Genomic DNA, 16,040 nt, shown 5'->3' on the forward strand with positions numbered 1-16,040 from the left:
CATTTACTGAGCAGTCACACTTAGTGTCCCCTGCCACAGCACAAGAGAAGAGGACCCTCTGGGTCACCTTCCATATTTTAAAATGGTTTGTTACCTAGCCTGGCTCAGTCGAGGTGCTGGAAATGTAATTTTATTTATTTTTTCATGATTGTAAAATTAATTTTTTAGTTTTTTTTAATTGTATTCACTTTACATCCCCATTGCTGCCGCCTCTCCTGGTTTCCCCATTCTCTCCTTCCGTTCTCTGAGAGGGTAGAAACTCCCTCTGGTTATCCCTCTACCCTGGCACATCAAGTCTCTGCAGGGCTGGGCTCATCCACTTCCACTGAATCCAGACAAGGCAGCCTAGCTAGAAGAAACGAATTCCACAGCCGGGGAACAGCTTTTAGGATAGCCCCTACTCCAGTTGTTTGGGACCCACATGAAGACCAAGTAGTACATCTGCTCTGTGCTTGTGTGTGTGTGTGTGTGTGTGTGTGTGTGTGTGTGTGTGTGTGTGCTGGGGTAAGGGGTGGGGGGCTATGTCCTGCCAATGTAAGCTCTTTGGTTGGTGGTTCAGTCTCTGAGAGCCCCAAGGGTCAAGGTTAGTTAACTCTTGGTTTTCCTGTGGAGTTCCTATCCCCTCTGAGGCCCTCAATCCTTCCCCCAGCTCTTCCATAAGAGTCCCCAAGCTCCATCTCATGTTTGGCTGTGGGTCTCTCCATTCCTTTGAGTCAGCTGCTGGGTCTCTCAGAGGACAGCCATGCCAGGCTTCTGTCTGCAAGCACAACGGAGTATCATTAATAGTGTCAGGGATTGGTGTTTGCCCATGGGATAGGTCTCTAGACTAATTTCATTTCTGTCACAAGCTTCCAGCTCATTTTCCAGAGAGTTGCAGGTTTTAGTATATGTGCTGCCGAAGCGAGCACGAGTTGCAGGTTTTAAAACAACCTTTGTGCTAGTAAATCGTGTGGGGCTTTGCCTATTTAAGACAAGCCCACCTGTGTATTCAAAATGCTATTTGCCAGCACTGGTAGCAAAGACCAGGAAGTAGAGGCTGGCCACTACCTGGCCTCATCTCTCATACCACTCTTTCCAATTACCTTTCTGCCTCTGTTTTGGAGGTTGTTGGTTTGCTATACCCTTTAAGGTCTTTTTTTTTTTTTTTTTTTTTTTGGATTTTTTTGAGACAGGGTTTCTCTGGGTAGCCCTGGCTGTCCTGGTACTCAGTCTGTAGACCAGGCTGGCCTCCAACTCAGAAATCCACCTGCCTCTGTCTCCCAAGTGCTGGGATTAAAGGCGTGTGCCATCACCGCCGGCTTAAGGTCTTTTTTTGAGACATTTTTTCACCTTAAATTTTTTTTTTTTTTAATTTTGAAACAGTCTTGCTGTGTAGCATAGGTTGGCTTTCAACTTCTTATCTTAGCCTCCCAAATGCTGAAATTACATACGTGGATTGCCATATTCTTTTGGAACTGGGGCTGGAGATATGGCTCAGGGAGGATCAGAGTGTCCCAACACCCATTTGTTAAACTGGGTACCCTACACATGCCTGCACACCCTACTTCAAGGAGAGTGGATGTTCACTGGGGTTTACTGGCTTCCAACCTCTTGGAGAAAATTGGAAGCCCAGGTTGAAGGAGAGACTCTGTAGGCAGCCGCTTGGACGATAAGATCCAAGATGGCACCTGTTCCCAATACACTGTAGCAGTAAACCAGTTCCACTGCGCATGTGTCAACCCCTCCCGAGCGGGCTCATGCAAATATTGGGTGTCTCCCAAGCGGGTGCATGCTAATGAGGCAATGGCAGAGAACCAATCCAGGAGGACTTGAGAACTCAAGCTTGGGTATATAAGGAGCTCTCTCTAGACAGTCAGGGCCCCACTCCACAGAAGCAAGAGCAGCCACGCCTCTCCACAGAAGCAAGCAGACCTGCAGCACCTAGGAAGAAGAAGAAGAAGCAGCAACACCAAGAAGAGCCGTGACATCTAGAAGAGCTGTAACACTTAAGAACCTAGGAGAGCTGTGACACCTAGGAACCAGAAAAGGCTGTAAACCAGAAAAGAAATTTCCTGAGTAAACCGTAGAGAGAAGTCTTGGTGTTCTGTCATCATTGCTGCTGGACAGCAAGGAGCGCGGAACAAGACTCTACTTCAACATAATAGGTGGTAGATGACAGAGAAGTCACTTGATGTTCTCTTTTGGCCTCAGTGCTTGCACAGGTGTACATACCTACACACATGAATTTATGGAAATAAATATTAATACTAAAACTGAATTTGGGGCTGGAGAGATGGATCAGTGGTTAAGAGCACTGGCTGCTCTTCCAGAGGTCCTGAAGTAGTTCCCAGCAACCACATGATGGCTCACAACCATCTGTATTGGGGTCTGATGCCCTCTTCTGGTGACAAATACAGTGACAGCTACAGTGTACTCATACAAATAAAATAAATCTTAATTTAAAAAAACTACAGAATTTGAGAAAGGTATTCAATGCCAAACCAAACCTCTACATGAACATTTACCCTCAAAAAATGTATTTAAATGAGTATTTTATTGCCAGTCAGTGGTAGGACATGTCTATAATCCCAGAAGTCTGGGGGCAGAGGCAGGCAGATCTCTGAGTTGTTCTACAAGAGCAAGGGCAATACAGAGAAACCTGGTCTTGAAAAAAAAGTATAATACTATGCAAATACTTCAAGGGGCTATTGGCACTTGATAGCTGCTGGAAGAAGGGGAATCAGATTGTATTAATAGTGTAGCACCTGCTTCATTGGAAGCCTACACAGCCAAGAAAATTTGGGCAGCACAAATTGGTTTGGGTGAGCTTTAGAAAGGAGAGATATAGTACACCAAATTGGGTAGGTAGGGCAGTGGGGTGGATCTGGAGGAAATTCCCAAAGATGTAATGGGAAATTCAAATCAAAATACATGCATTAGCAGGGTGTGGTGGAACAGGCTTGTAATCACAGTATTTGGGAGGTGGAGGTAGGAAGATCAGGAGTTCAAGTTCATCTTCTGGCCCACCAAGTTTTAGGGTAGGGTGACACTGTAATAACATGAGAGGTGGCTCAGTGGTTAAGAGCATTGACTGTTCTTCCAAAGGTCCTGAGTTCAATTTCCAGCAACCACATGGTGGCTCACAACCATCTGTAATGGGATCTGATGCCCTCTTCTGGTGGGTCTGAAGACAGCGACAATGTGCTCACATACATAAAATAAATAAAATCTTTGAAAAAAAGTTTTTGTTAAGTCATCAAATGAACACATACTTGAATAAGGACAATAAGAGATTCACTGCCGCTGGGCAGTGGTAGCACACTCATTTAATCCCGGCACCTGGAAGGCAGACGCAGGTGGATTTCTGTGTTCGAGGTCAGCCTGGTCTACAGAGTGAGTACCAGGACAGCCAGGGCTACACAGAGAAACCCTGTCTCGAAAAACAAAAAAAAAAAAAACAAACAAAACAAAACAAAACAAAAAAACAAACCCAAAAGAGATTCACTGCAAAGTGAAATGAGTTGCACTGACAACATGTGAGTAGGTTGCAAGTGTCCACTTCTTACTGCATCCATGGCCCCTTCTATGGCACTAAGTAAACCTTTCTATTGTATAGCCTAAAAGGTGAATTATTCACCACCAGTCAATCCCTTCCAAACCACGACCAATGCTTTTTTTTTTTTTTTTTTTAAATTCTATGGCTACTAAACATAAATCTTGTCTGGTGGAGTATTACAAAAGTTATTTAAAAAAAAATTCTCTGGGCCTGGAGAGATGGATGGCTCAGCAGTTTTAGCTGTTTCAAAGGACCCAGGTTTGATTCCCAGCACCCACATGGCAGCTCACAACTGTCTGCAACTCCACAGTTCCAGAGGATCTGACACCCTCACACAGACACATGCAGGTAAAACACCAATGCACACAAAATAAAAATCTTCTTAGGGCTGGGGAGATGGCTCAACAGAGGGCTGGGGTTCCATTCCTAGCACCCACACAACACAGCTGTCTGCAACTCCAGTCTCAGGAGAACCAATGCCCTCTTCTGGCATATGCACAGAGTATATGGACACACACACACACACACACACACACACACACACACGGACAAACCACCAATAGACATAAAAGAAAAGAAAAAAATTTAAAACTCATTATCAATAGGTATATCAAACAATAATTCCACTTTTGAAAATTTTTAATGACCGTTTATTAAGTGATCTTGAAGAATCCTTGTTGATGTCCAGGGTGTTCTGTGAGGCTTCTCCAGCTCAGTCTGCACCTTTATATCCAGGCTCTGGGTTAGTAGGCATGGTTAGTATTGCTGCAGATGCCAGTGAGGTCATAGTTCTGGCTTTTGGTCCCCTTGTGTGCTGTGTGTCTCTTTTAGAGAAGTCACATTTATATATCCACTTTCTGAATCCTGTGAGCGTGAAGGAGGCTCAGGGGAGTTAGGGATTGCTGTTGTTCCTTCTGACTTGTACTGCTCAGTCTCCTGGAGATTTTCAACTGACAGTACCAAACCTGTCCCTGAGAAACTGAGAAAGGCCATGTGTGAGGGTGTCAACATACATACAACTTCCTCGTAGAGGCTTAGGGCTACGAGTCTATGGCATTGATAGGACTTTAGCACTTTACTGCTATCAAATCAAAGAAAAAGACAAAAAATAAAAGCTACAGGAGGCCTGTGCTTCTGGATTATCCCCTGCCTGAAACTGGAATTCTGTAGGACTGGAAAGCCAGCAAGTAGAGTACGGACTTGTGCAGACTCAAAAGCCAAATGTAGGGAGAAAAGACCCCCACAAAAAACAAAATGTAGGGAGAAAAGACCCCCACAAAAAAACAAAATGTAGGGAGAAAAGACCCCCACAAAAAAACCAAAACCAAAACCAAAGCTGTGTTCTTTCAAGACAACCACTGTGAACCAGTAAGGCGCCATCTTAGGCGTGCGGTTGGTGACAGTCTTCATGTATATAACTCACCTGGAGTTTTGTAAAGGTAGTATCTTTTTGAGTATTTCAAATGCAGCGTTGTCAGTAATTACTGTTTCCTAAAAGAAAATTATATATCTTTAAAAAGATATAATTATTTTTTCTTTGTGTGTATGAGTGTGTTTGTGTGTGTGTGTGTGTGTGTGTCTGGCTATATGTTATTATATGTGTATTAGATCCCCTGGAACTAGAGTTACAGAGGTGGCTTTTTTTTTTTTTTTTTTTTTTTTTTTTTTTTTTTTTTTTTTTTTTTTTTGGTATTTTTGAGACAGGGTTTCTCTGTGTAGCCTTGGCTGTCCTGGAACTCACTCTGTAGACCAGGCTGGCCTCGAACTCAGAAATCCGCCTGCCTCTGTCTCCCAAGTGCTGGGATTAAAGGCGTGCGCCACCACCGCCCGGCCAGAGGTGGCTTTTTTAAAAGTATTTTTTATGATTTGTTTATTATTATATGTAAGTGCATTGTAGCTGTCTTTAGACACACCAGAAGAGGGCATCAGATCTCATTACAGATGGTTGTGAGCCATCACGTGGTTGCTCAGGACCTCTGGAAGAGCAGCCAGTGCTCTTACCCGCTGAGCCATCTCTCCAGGTTACTGAGGCGGCTGTTGAGAGGCCAAACCTATTCCATCTTGGGATGGGCTTCTATCTTAAAGAAAAAAATGCCTGAGAACTTGACCTGCAGCAGAACCTGAACTACACCCACATACCAGGAAGGATCTTACAGCTTGTCCTTCGCCAGAGTTACTCCCTAGCAACAGTTAATCAAAGATTAGTCTGATTGTTTCAGATGTACTTTCAGACTGTTTATGATTATATATGGTCTTCCTTCAGAGCACCCACCTGTCAGCTTACAATAGACATTCAGTTAGATACTTGCCAGGTTAGACCTTGTCCTGCCGAGGGTTCGAGGCTGCTCCACCTTCTCGTCCCATTCTGATGTGTCAGGGTTGGGTTGGAAGAGTACCCAAACCTGAGTATGTAATAAAGAGACCCTAAATGCTGCTACATTGGAAACAGCTCCTTGGTGGTCTTTTGGGGTTCACGAACACTTCCCGGCACAACACTGTGAGTCACCTGATGTGGGTGCTGGGAAGTAAACCCAGGTACCCTGCAAGAACAATTACTCTGATCCCCTGAGCATCCATGCTGGTGCTCCAGCTCTATTCAGTCTTTATAATGATAATCCACTGGCAATATGATCCTACAATTTATGGTATATAGATTAGATACATGAAACTGATTTACTGCCACCAATAGCACAACATACTACAAGCAATATAAAGTATAAAAGGGTATGGAGTGACTAATTGCTTGCCCTCCTTCACCCTGCCAATATCTTCCCCCCTTCTCTCTCCTCTCCCCTTTCACCCTTTTCTTCTTTCCATCTTCTCCTCTCCATTATCCCCTCTATCTTCTCCTCCTGTTGTCCCATCACTCATCTCTCTCTCTTTCTTTCTCCCCCTCCTATCTATCTATCTATCTATCTATCTATCTATCTATCTATCTATCTATCTGTCTACCTATGAGAGAACACAAACATACATCTATATGTTCTGCATATTTACTGCATATATGTTGTGCTTGGCTACATCTGGAAAGAACTACAATCCAGAAATGGAGGGCACACCTGTGATCCAGACCTTGAGGCTGGAAGACACAGGCTTCTGACCCAGATCTTGACATAGAGATCTTGAAGCATAGTAGCCATGAAAAGTTAGGCCCAGGCAGGCGGGTAGTACATGCTTTTAATCTCGAGAAACTGAGGCAAGCAGGTCTCTGAGTTCAAGCCCAGGCTGGGACAAAGCAAGTTCCAGATCCAGGCATGGTGGTACACACCTTTAATCTGGGTCACACGATCTGCTGGAGGCCTACATAGGGATACTGGAAGAAGGAAGACTCACTCTTCTTTATCTACTTGCACTTACTTGCCAGCACATCTGTTAGAACCTAATTCTTCAGGATTCCACTTTATATAGAAGATTAGCTGAAGCAACTAGCCTTGTGGGACTGAACAAATAAGTTCTGTGACTCTAGAGAACCCTAAGACTTATGTGTACACTGCTGAGGAACAAACCAAGAGCCATGTGCACACCAGGCAAAGCACTATATACCAACTGAACTATATCCCCAGCCCTACAATTTTTTTTTGATGGGGCAGGAGGGATGAGGAGTGGTGAAGATGGAACCAGGGCTTTGAGTATTCCAGACAAGCATCCTACCACTAATCTATTTCCTGGACTTTCTTGATTTGGTCCTTTCCCCATTACATGTATTTGTTTGTTTATCTGTTTCTGTATGTAGAGGTCAGAAGATACCCTGTGTGAGCGGGTTCTCTCCTTCTACCATGTGCCTCCCAGGATGGGACTCAGTCTTGGCAACAAGCATCTTTTGATGAGCCACTGAGCCATCTTGCTGGCTTAATGCTTCATTTCTTTTTCATATAAGTCAATATTAGTGCATTGAAATATTTGACTTCTATGTTGTATTCCTTTTTTTTTTTCTCTAATAGAGTTATTTTAGAGGGATTATGGAGTGGTTATGGTTTTCTATACACAAGATCATATCATCAGCTCACAGTGACAATTTCACCTCTTCCTTTTCTACTTGGAAGCCTCTGTATCTTTGCCAAATTATCCCTGTCAATGACTTCTAGCACTTCCCTGAATGGAAGTTGGTTAGAGCAGAAATGTCGTCTTGTTCCTGACCCTAGAATGAAGCCTTTCAGCTTTTACCCCTGAGTTCCATGTCAGCTGTGTGTGCATCAAACATGGCCTTGGTCATACTGGGGTGCATTCCTTCTATGTCTTTTTTGTGTGTATGTGTGAGCTTTATGACTTTACAAATAAAATGGTTCCCCCTAGAAAAACAGATTAAAGGTGGCCATGGTGGCTCATGCCTATAATCTTAGCACTCAAGAGGCTGAGGCAGGAGGATCAGTGTGTGTTTGAGGTTAATCTCACCTATACAGTGTATTCCAGTCCACTCAAGGCTATAGAGTAGAGGACTTTGTCACAACCCTTCCCCAGACCAGTAGAGCGATAATGATGATAATAATAGTAATAGTAATAGTAATAATAATAATAATAATAATAATAATAATAATAATGATGATGATGACAAAATAAAAACAGAGATGAACACAGATCCAAATTTTACATGGATTTACTGGCTTCCCTGAACTGGACCACAACTTAACCTTTGATATAGACCAAATAATTTGTGTAAGAAATTTCCAGCAGGGGACTGGAGAAAAGGCTCAGTGGTTAAGAGCACTGACAGCTCTTCCAGAAGTTCTGAGTTCAATTCCTAGCAACCACATGGTGGCTCCCAACCATCTGTAATGGGATCTGATGCCCTCTTCTGGAGTGTCTGAAAACAGCTACAGTGTACTCACATACATAAAATAAATAATTCTAAGAAAGAAAGGAAATTACCAGCAATTCTGAGGGGAATGATAAGTTTATATATTGTTTTTTGTTTTGTTTTTGTTATCTTTTTATTTTTATTTTATGTGCATTGGTATTTTGTAAGTGGAGTGAGAGACATGTGTGAGCTGCCATGTGGGTGCTGGGCTTGAACCCAAGTCCCCTGGAAGAACAGCCAATGCTTTTAACTGCTGAGCCATCTCTCCAGTTCCTCATATATTGTTTTTGTACAAGAGATAGAACATTACATTTTAGAAGAGATGCTCCTTAAAATTCAAGATGTTCTAAAGGGAAGAGAAACATGCCATCCTGTAGGGAAGTGCTTTAACTTTAGGACTTAGACAACCCATAAGCTTCAGGAAGTCCCTAAAACTGACCAGATTCACTAGTCTCCTTGGTCTCCAAGATGATATACTAGAAAGGACTGGTAAGAGACACAGTCAGAGCAGCTGAGCTTCCTGGAAGGGACTCTCCGACCTACTGACCTGTCTGCAGGTTATATGGTGTGCTCCGGGTTTCTATCTTTCATGAGCTGTCCCCCATGGTGGGACGGCTTTTGGTGATGCAGATGTCTTTGAGTCTTTTCTTCTCCTGGAAGTAACCCTCAACCATGCTCCTATAAATAACCCTAACAAACTCATTGTTTCATCAGATGGGCTTTGATGATACCTGTTCTTTGGTCTGTTGTTGATTCCCCCATACCTCAGCACAACTGATTCCATGACAGAAGTACCATTCAGAACATAAAACTCAGCATGTAGACAGCACCACCTGCCTAAACAGAAACAAAGGCCTAATCCATCAATGTTCATAGTTCTGGGGAAGTCTTTGAATGCACTGACCTTGCCTTTTGCTTCTGTTGTTCTGAGTCTGGATAACTGTTCCTGTTAACTCAAGTACGTCAACTGAGGACATGGCTTTTGTGCTTAAAAGCTCACCCTGAGAAAGGCTCAGGGCTACACTGGGATCCTGAAGACCCAGCGTAGTCACCAGCTAGCTCATAAAGCCTTTTTTTAAAAATTGTTGTTGGAGTGGGAGTGGAGGTCTCAAGGCAGGGTTTCTCTGTGTAGTCTTGGCTGTCCAGGGACTCACTCTGTAGACCAGGCTGGCTTGGAACTCAGAGATCTACCTGCCTCTGCCTCCTGAGTGCTGGGATTAAAGGCGTGCGCCACCATCACTTGGCTTTTTTTTTTTTTTTTTTTTTCAAGTCAGAGGACTTGGTTCTTTTCCTCTCCCATGTGGGTTTCAGGAACTGAACTCAGGTCATTCTATAGGCAAAGGCTACCCTACTAGTCTAGTCTTCTTGGTTGTTGTTATGGATATGGTTGAGTTGTTGTTGTTGTTTGGTTGAGACAGAGTCTTATGTACCCCAGGCTGGCCTTGAAATCCTTAAGTAGCAGAAGTTAGTCTTGAACTCCTAACCCTCCTGCCTTAGCCTCCTCTGTTCTGGGATTACAGGTATGAGCCCGCATGCCCAGCCTCCATAGTCTTCTGACTTGTAATCCTGTCATATTCATTCACAGGTGTGTCTGCCTTTCCATACTGGAATGAAGATATATGAAGACACAGACTCTCTTAGTGTTCCAGGACCCAGCCCAGTTCCTGGAGTTTACAGTTGACGAGTGAGTGAATGGAGTGAGGAAGAACTCACTCAAGCAAACAGAGAAACTATTGGCAATCAGGTCACATAAGCGGGCAATTCTGCTTCTGATGACGACTGGGAAATACCTCATGTAGCTTGGAAATAATTAGCTTTGTGAGAATATACAAGATGCAGGTCTTAAAGCAGTAGAGCTGATAACCAGACCTGTGGAGAAGTATATTCCGAAGGGATGCCTCTCAGGTGATCACACCAGGGAAAGGAGGAAGTAGGCTCTATCCCGGATCTGTCATCTGATTCTGCTTACTGAAGTCTCACTCTCCACCAGCCAGACTCTGGACCTTGACTGAGCCCATACTATCTCTTGAAATTCTCCTTGGCTAATTGTTTGAATTTGGAACATACTTGTTTTTCTGACTCAGTTGCTCTCCTCAGTCTTGACTTATTAGCAGACTAAACTGGCTTCTCTCGACCTTCCTGAGCCTCAGATCTGTTGTTCTTTCTCTCCAAACAAGGCTAGAACAATATACTGCAAACAGGGTTGTTCAGAAGGAGGCATATCTGAAAAGACGTTTAACATCCATTCATTCTCAAAGCATGAGTGTCTGTCTGCAGATATGGTCAAGTATGAACTATACCTGTCCACAGATACAGTCATGTATGAGCTATGCCAGTCCCCAGATGTGGTCACCAATGAGCTACAGTTCTGGTCCTCTGAGACAACACTAAGTTACTGATTTAGAGAAGAAAAAAAGGCAACCGCAACGTAATCCATTTAGAAAGATGCTCAGAGGCATATGTAGATGGATTTGGAATTACACAGGATAGAAGTGTTATGAAAGTTAACCCAGTGGTGAGCAGGACTCACCAAGATCAGTCACAGGTATGCTGTTCCATGTGCCCATGAGGAGCGAGCTGCTCTGCCACAGCTCGCCATTCAGCCAAGAGCAGGCTGTGGCAGGGGGAACCAGAGAGCCAAATCTTAGAGTGCTCATCTTACCTCTTCTCTGTGAATCTGGATGCTCCTTATAATTTGCTCCAAGAGGCCAATTTGCTGCATGAGCCGGAGGCAGTTCTCCTGCAACTGCTGGTTTTCTTTATCCAGTAAAGATGCCCTAAACACGGCACAAATTGGAGGCATAGCTAGGAAATGTTTCCCTCCCTCCCTTCCTGTCTGCAGGGATCAAACACAGAGCCTCATGCATGCTAAGCATGCGTGTCATCTTTGTTATACAACTCCACTCTTTCTCCCTCCTATACACACTCTTTCTCCCTCCATGACACTATCTTTGGTGTCACGGTGGCTCAAAAGCAGAAGACAGCAGAACAAGATAGCCAGGAGCACTCCCAGTCTTCCGGACCCTCCATGCTCTGGGTGGAGAGACCTTCCCCTACCCCCACCCCCACCCCTGGAGCTCAAGCCCCACCCCCAACCCCCACTGCACGTACTTGCTCTGGAATGCAGATATGGTGGACCTGTTGCTGCAAATCAGTTCTTCTTGATTTGTGACTTGTTCTAGAAGCTTCCTCTTTTCCAGGAGGAGGATGTCATTTTGGGCCATGATCTGGCCCTGGAACACTTTCTCCTAGGAAGAGGAAGGAGGACATACAGATTTAAGAGCTTCAGGTCTTAACAGTAACTCCAGTAACTCTTGCTTTCCCTCTTTCTGGCCCCGAATCTGTTGGCACCTGTTTGGCATCATCCTTAGTTACACTCGATGCCTCCTGTTTGTGGTGCTTACTCTAGGGAATGCACACACTCACAATTAAAGCTACCTTGGCACTCAATCTCCAGGAAGAAACTGTTGTCTTCCCTGTGCTTTAATTTCAGCAGGTGTTAAAGCACCAGCAAGTGTGACAGAATTCTGTGCTCAGCATTGAAATCTTCTCCCTGGATGCACTTCCACCTGCTCTGTGGATATTCGGTTGTTGTTGTTTTGAACAGAGACTTGTAGTACATCCTAGGGTTGATACCCTTGCCTCAGATTCTTAAGAGCTGGCGTTATAGGCATGTGCCATGGTGCTCTATTCGCTGTGTTCTTTTTTCATTCATTCATTCATTCATTCATTCATTCATTCATTCATTCATCCATTCATTTTAAACAATATATATGGGTGTGTACCACAACGTGTATGTGGAGGTTGGAAAATAAGTTGCAGGAATTAGTTCTTTTTGAGGACCTATGGGTCCTAGGGGACTGAATTTAGGGCTAAAAGGCTTGGCATCAAGTGCCTTAGCACCTTTACCCACTGAGCCATCTGGCTGGCCTGTAGTTATATTCATTTTTAGGCAGAGGGAGAAAGATAAGAACTTAACCTCCTTACCATACCATAGACATATCAAATTACCACATACCTAGTGGCTTTGCATGGCAGGAGTTTATTTTATCTCAGTCCTAGGAGGCTAGAAATCTGGAATCAAGATACTGCCAGGGCTAGTTCTGGGGACCAAGGTCTCCCTGTCAGTACTGGAGGCCGAATGCATGTTAGGCCAGAGCTCTAGTTCCGGGTTACACCCTGAGCCCTAATAGGAACACCATTCCAAGCCTCCTCCTGTTGCATGGTTGCCAGGCAGCCTCCATGGCCTACAGACACATCCTCCCCTCTCTGCCTCTGTCCTCGTGGGGTGTTCTTTCCCACGGGATGTGTCCTAGTCTGCTTCTGCCACTCCTCTTGCAAAGATGCAGGCATATTGGACTTATTATGTTATTAACATATTAATAATATACAATAATAATAATTATACCTGCAAAGACTGGATTTCCAAATTGGCAGGTTGCATCTGATATTCTATGGAAGGACATGAATTTGAGTGAGGGAAAACTGTCTAACCAAGTTCATGTACACATACACACAAAAGACTATTTTTTAAAAAAAGATTTACTGGGGCTAGGGAGATGGCTCAGCAGGTAAGACCACCAGCTGTTCTTCCTAAGGTCCTGAATTCATATCCCAGCAACCACGTGGTGGCTCACAACCACCCGAAATGAGATCTGACGCCCTCTTCTGATGCTGTCTGAGGACAGCTACAGTGTACTTATTTATAATAAAATAAATCTTTAAAAAAAAATAAAAAAAAATAAAAAAGATTTACTTATTTATTTTTATGTATATGAGTACACTGTAGCTGTATAGATGGTTGTGAGCCATCATGTGGTGGCTGGGCACTGAACTCAGGACCTCTGCTCACTCCAGCCCCACTCGCTCTGAGCCCAAGGATTTATTTATTATTATATGTAAGTACACTGTAGCTTCAGACACACCAGAAGAGAGTGTCAGATCTCATTACAGATGGTTGTGGGCTACCATGTGGTTGCTGGGATTTGAACTCAGGACCTTCGGAAGAGCATTTAAAAAAAAGAGCATTTAAGAAAAGTTCTTTGTTTTTTGTTTTTGTTTTTGTTTAAAAAAAAAAATAAAAACTTTAAAAAAAATAGTTGGGGCTGGAGAGATGGCTCAGCAGTTAAGAGCATTGAGGTCCTGAATTCAATTCCCAGCAACCGCATGGTGGCTCACAACCATCTGTAATGGGATTCGATGCCCTTTTCGGGTATGTCTGAAGACAGCAACAGTGTACTCATATGCATTAAATAAATAATTTTTTTAAAAAAGGTTTATTTTTATTTTATGTGTGTGTGAACTGCATACATGACTGGTACCCAATAAAGCCAGAAAAAGGTGCCAGAACACATAGAAGTGGAATAAAGGATCATTGGGTCTTCTGTAAAAACTGCAAGTGCTTAGCCACCATGTGGTTCCTGGGAATTGAACTCAGGACCTCTGGAAGAGCAGTCAGTACTCTTAACTGCTGAGCCATCTCTCCAGCCCTGCTGCAAGTGCTCTTAACCCGTAAGCTATCACTCCAGCTCCAGGACTGATGTTTCCACTTGAAGGTGAGGCAGTTATAAATCACTAGCGAGGGATGTCTTCAATATCCTATTTGGGTTAGCGACCTTAAAAGTCTTACAGGTCCTTAGGAGTCTCTTCACATTTGGGCTGGTGGGGCTAGTTCAGTTAGTAGAATGCCTCCTTTGTAAGCATGAAGCCCTGAGTTTGATCCTCAGAATCCATTTAAAAATCATGGGCATGGCTGTGAAGGTTAACCCAGCACTGGGTGGTAAAGAGGCAGGGATCTTTGGGTGCTTTGCTGGCTAGCCAGTTAAGTCTCATTGGTTGAGCACCAGCCCAGTGAGAGAAAGGAAGCAGGCTCACAGTGCTCTGGGGGATGACCCCTGAAATTGTCTCCTGACCTCCATATTCACTTGCATACAAACAAGCACCCATACACGTGCTTCATGTATACACACACACACACACACACACACACCAATGTGCACACATACGTACACATGCATTAAAAATAAAAAGAATTCCTCACACAGAAGGGTGGAAGGTAGTAGGAAAAACGAAAGCTGGGAGAGAGAAGCCATGAGTAATTAATGTGAAGATGAGCAGGTGTTCTCAGACTGCTGACCACCAGTGGGGTCATGGTACTCTCTCTCTCTCTCTCTCTCTTTCTCTCTCTCTCTCTCTCTCTCTCCCTCTCTCTCTCTTTCTTTTCTCACCATTTCAATTTTCTGTTGCAGTTTCCCACTTTCATCTTCAAGTTCTTTAATCCTCTTATTCCGTATTTCTAACTCGTGAGTTAGACGGTCCTTGACCTTTTGAAGCTTGGCTTTGTGACAGTGGTGTTTGTCTTTGTAGTTTCTATAAAAGCAAAAGTCAGGATAAGCACACTGGAATACAGGCAGGACCTATTGGTTTCCTTTGGATATGACCTATGGACCTTTAGTGTGGATGCTGGCTTGCCTCGCATCTTCTTCACCTATGTGAGGGACGAGTCTAGAATAACCCCCTCCTCAGCCAGCCCTATGAACTCAAGCCTCTGGCTTACCTTGGTGTGAACTGATGACTCTTTGATGTCTGAGTTTAATTTAGGAAACTCCTGGGCTTTGGGTCCCTGATGAAGGAATTCTGAATTCTGCCTCACTGATGAAAATTATTATTTCTATTTTTCTAGTTCCTGGCTATACTGTTTTGTTTTCTGTTTGAGACAGGGACTCAGCATATAGGCCTGGCTGACCTGAAGCTTTCTATGTAGACCAAGCTGGCCTTGAACTCACAGGGATCCACCTGCCTCTGCCTCCCTCCCAAGTGCTGAGCCTAAAGGTATATGTCACCATACCTGGCCAATACTGTTTGCATTTTAAAAAATTATTATTATTTTCCACAAATATATGTGGAGCTCAGAGGACAACTCGTAGGAGTTGGTTCTTTCCTTCTACCTCGTGTGGGTTCCAGGGACAGAACTCAGGCCATCAGCCTTTATGGTAAGTGCCTTCCTTTGCCAGCTAAGCCTAATAACTGGCCTGTAAAGTTTCTTTTTATTATTACAGAATCCATGAGATGTGGCTGAGGAAGGGTTGTCTTGTAAAATAACTAAATTATTTTTCCTTATAGCTAGATTTTTCTGGCTTTCCTGTAGCTACATAAATCCATGGACAGTTTGACTAATAGAATGTAAGGGGAAAAAGTGTGCCTTAAAAGAAGCCAGCAAGCTCCTGCTTTCTCTCCCTGCTTACTGACCAAAAGGTGGGGATTGTAGTGAATTCAGCAATGTGGAAGCTACAAGATGCAAAGTCAGGTGGCAGCGGCACACCAGAGGCAGACAGATCTCTGAGTTCAAGGACAGCCTAGTCTATATGGCTGTCCCAGGCCCACACAGAGAAACCCTGTCTAAAAACACAAAAAAAACAACCAAAACCAAGCCAAACTAAACCAAAACTTGAACTAAAGAAACAAACAACCAAAACAACAAAACAGAACAAAAGACTACAAGATGCTGGAGCAATAGCAAGACAGTGGAAGCCTCAGCTTCTGACACAGGGAACTTCCATGTCAGGCATGGACTGCTTATGTCTGTGCTGTCAGACAAGAGAGAAACACTCCACACACTGCATGCCTCCTTTTGGTTCTTTGAAGCAGAGTCCCAATGGCCGGGGACTCACTATGTGGCCCAGACTGGCCTTAAACTCATGATTCCAAGGC

At 43.8% G+C, this 16,040-nt stretch overlaps 1 protein-coding gene across 7 annotated transcripts in view; it reads right to left on the reverse strand.

The window, feature by feature from the left end:
- Positions 1–4,156: 4,156 nt before the first annotated feature.
- The window catches only part of Ccdc30 (coiled-coil domain containing 30), a 98,260-nt gene continuing 86,376 nt past the window's right edge, over positions 4,157–16,040 (reverse strand). For all 7 annotated transcript variants that reach the window (XM_031378470.1, XM_031378468.1, XM_031378469.1 and 4 more), the window contains 5 exons: positions 14,558–14,699; positions 11,442–11,578; positions 10,993–11,107; positions 4,959–5,026; positions 4,157–4,514 (listed from right to left, as the gene is read on the reverse strand). In XM_031378470.1, coding sequence (XP_031234330.1) covers positions 4,319–4,514; positions 4,959–5,026; positions 10,993–11,107; positions 11,442–11,578; positions 14,558–14,699 — 658 coding nt within the window. In that variant the 3' untranslated portion in view covers positions 4,157–4,318. The remainder of the gene's footprint in view (positions 4,515–4,958; positions 5,027–10,992; positions 11,108–11,441; positions 11,579–14,557; positions 14,700–16,040) is intronic.

Source organism: Mastomys coucha, unplaced genomic scaffold (assembly GCF_008632895.1).
Source record: "Mastomys coucha isolate ucsf_1 unplaced genomic scaffold, UCSF_Mcou_1 pScaffold18, whole genome shotgun sequence".
NCBI classification, from domain to species: Eukaryota; Metazoa; Chordata; class Mammalia; order Rodentia; family Muridae; genus Mastomys; species Mastomys coucha.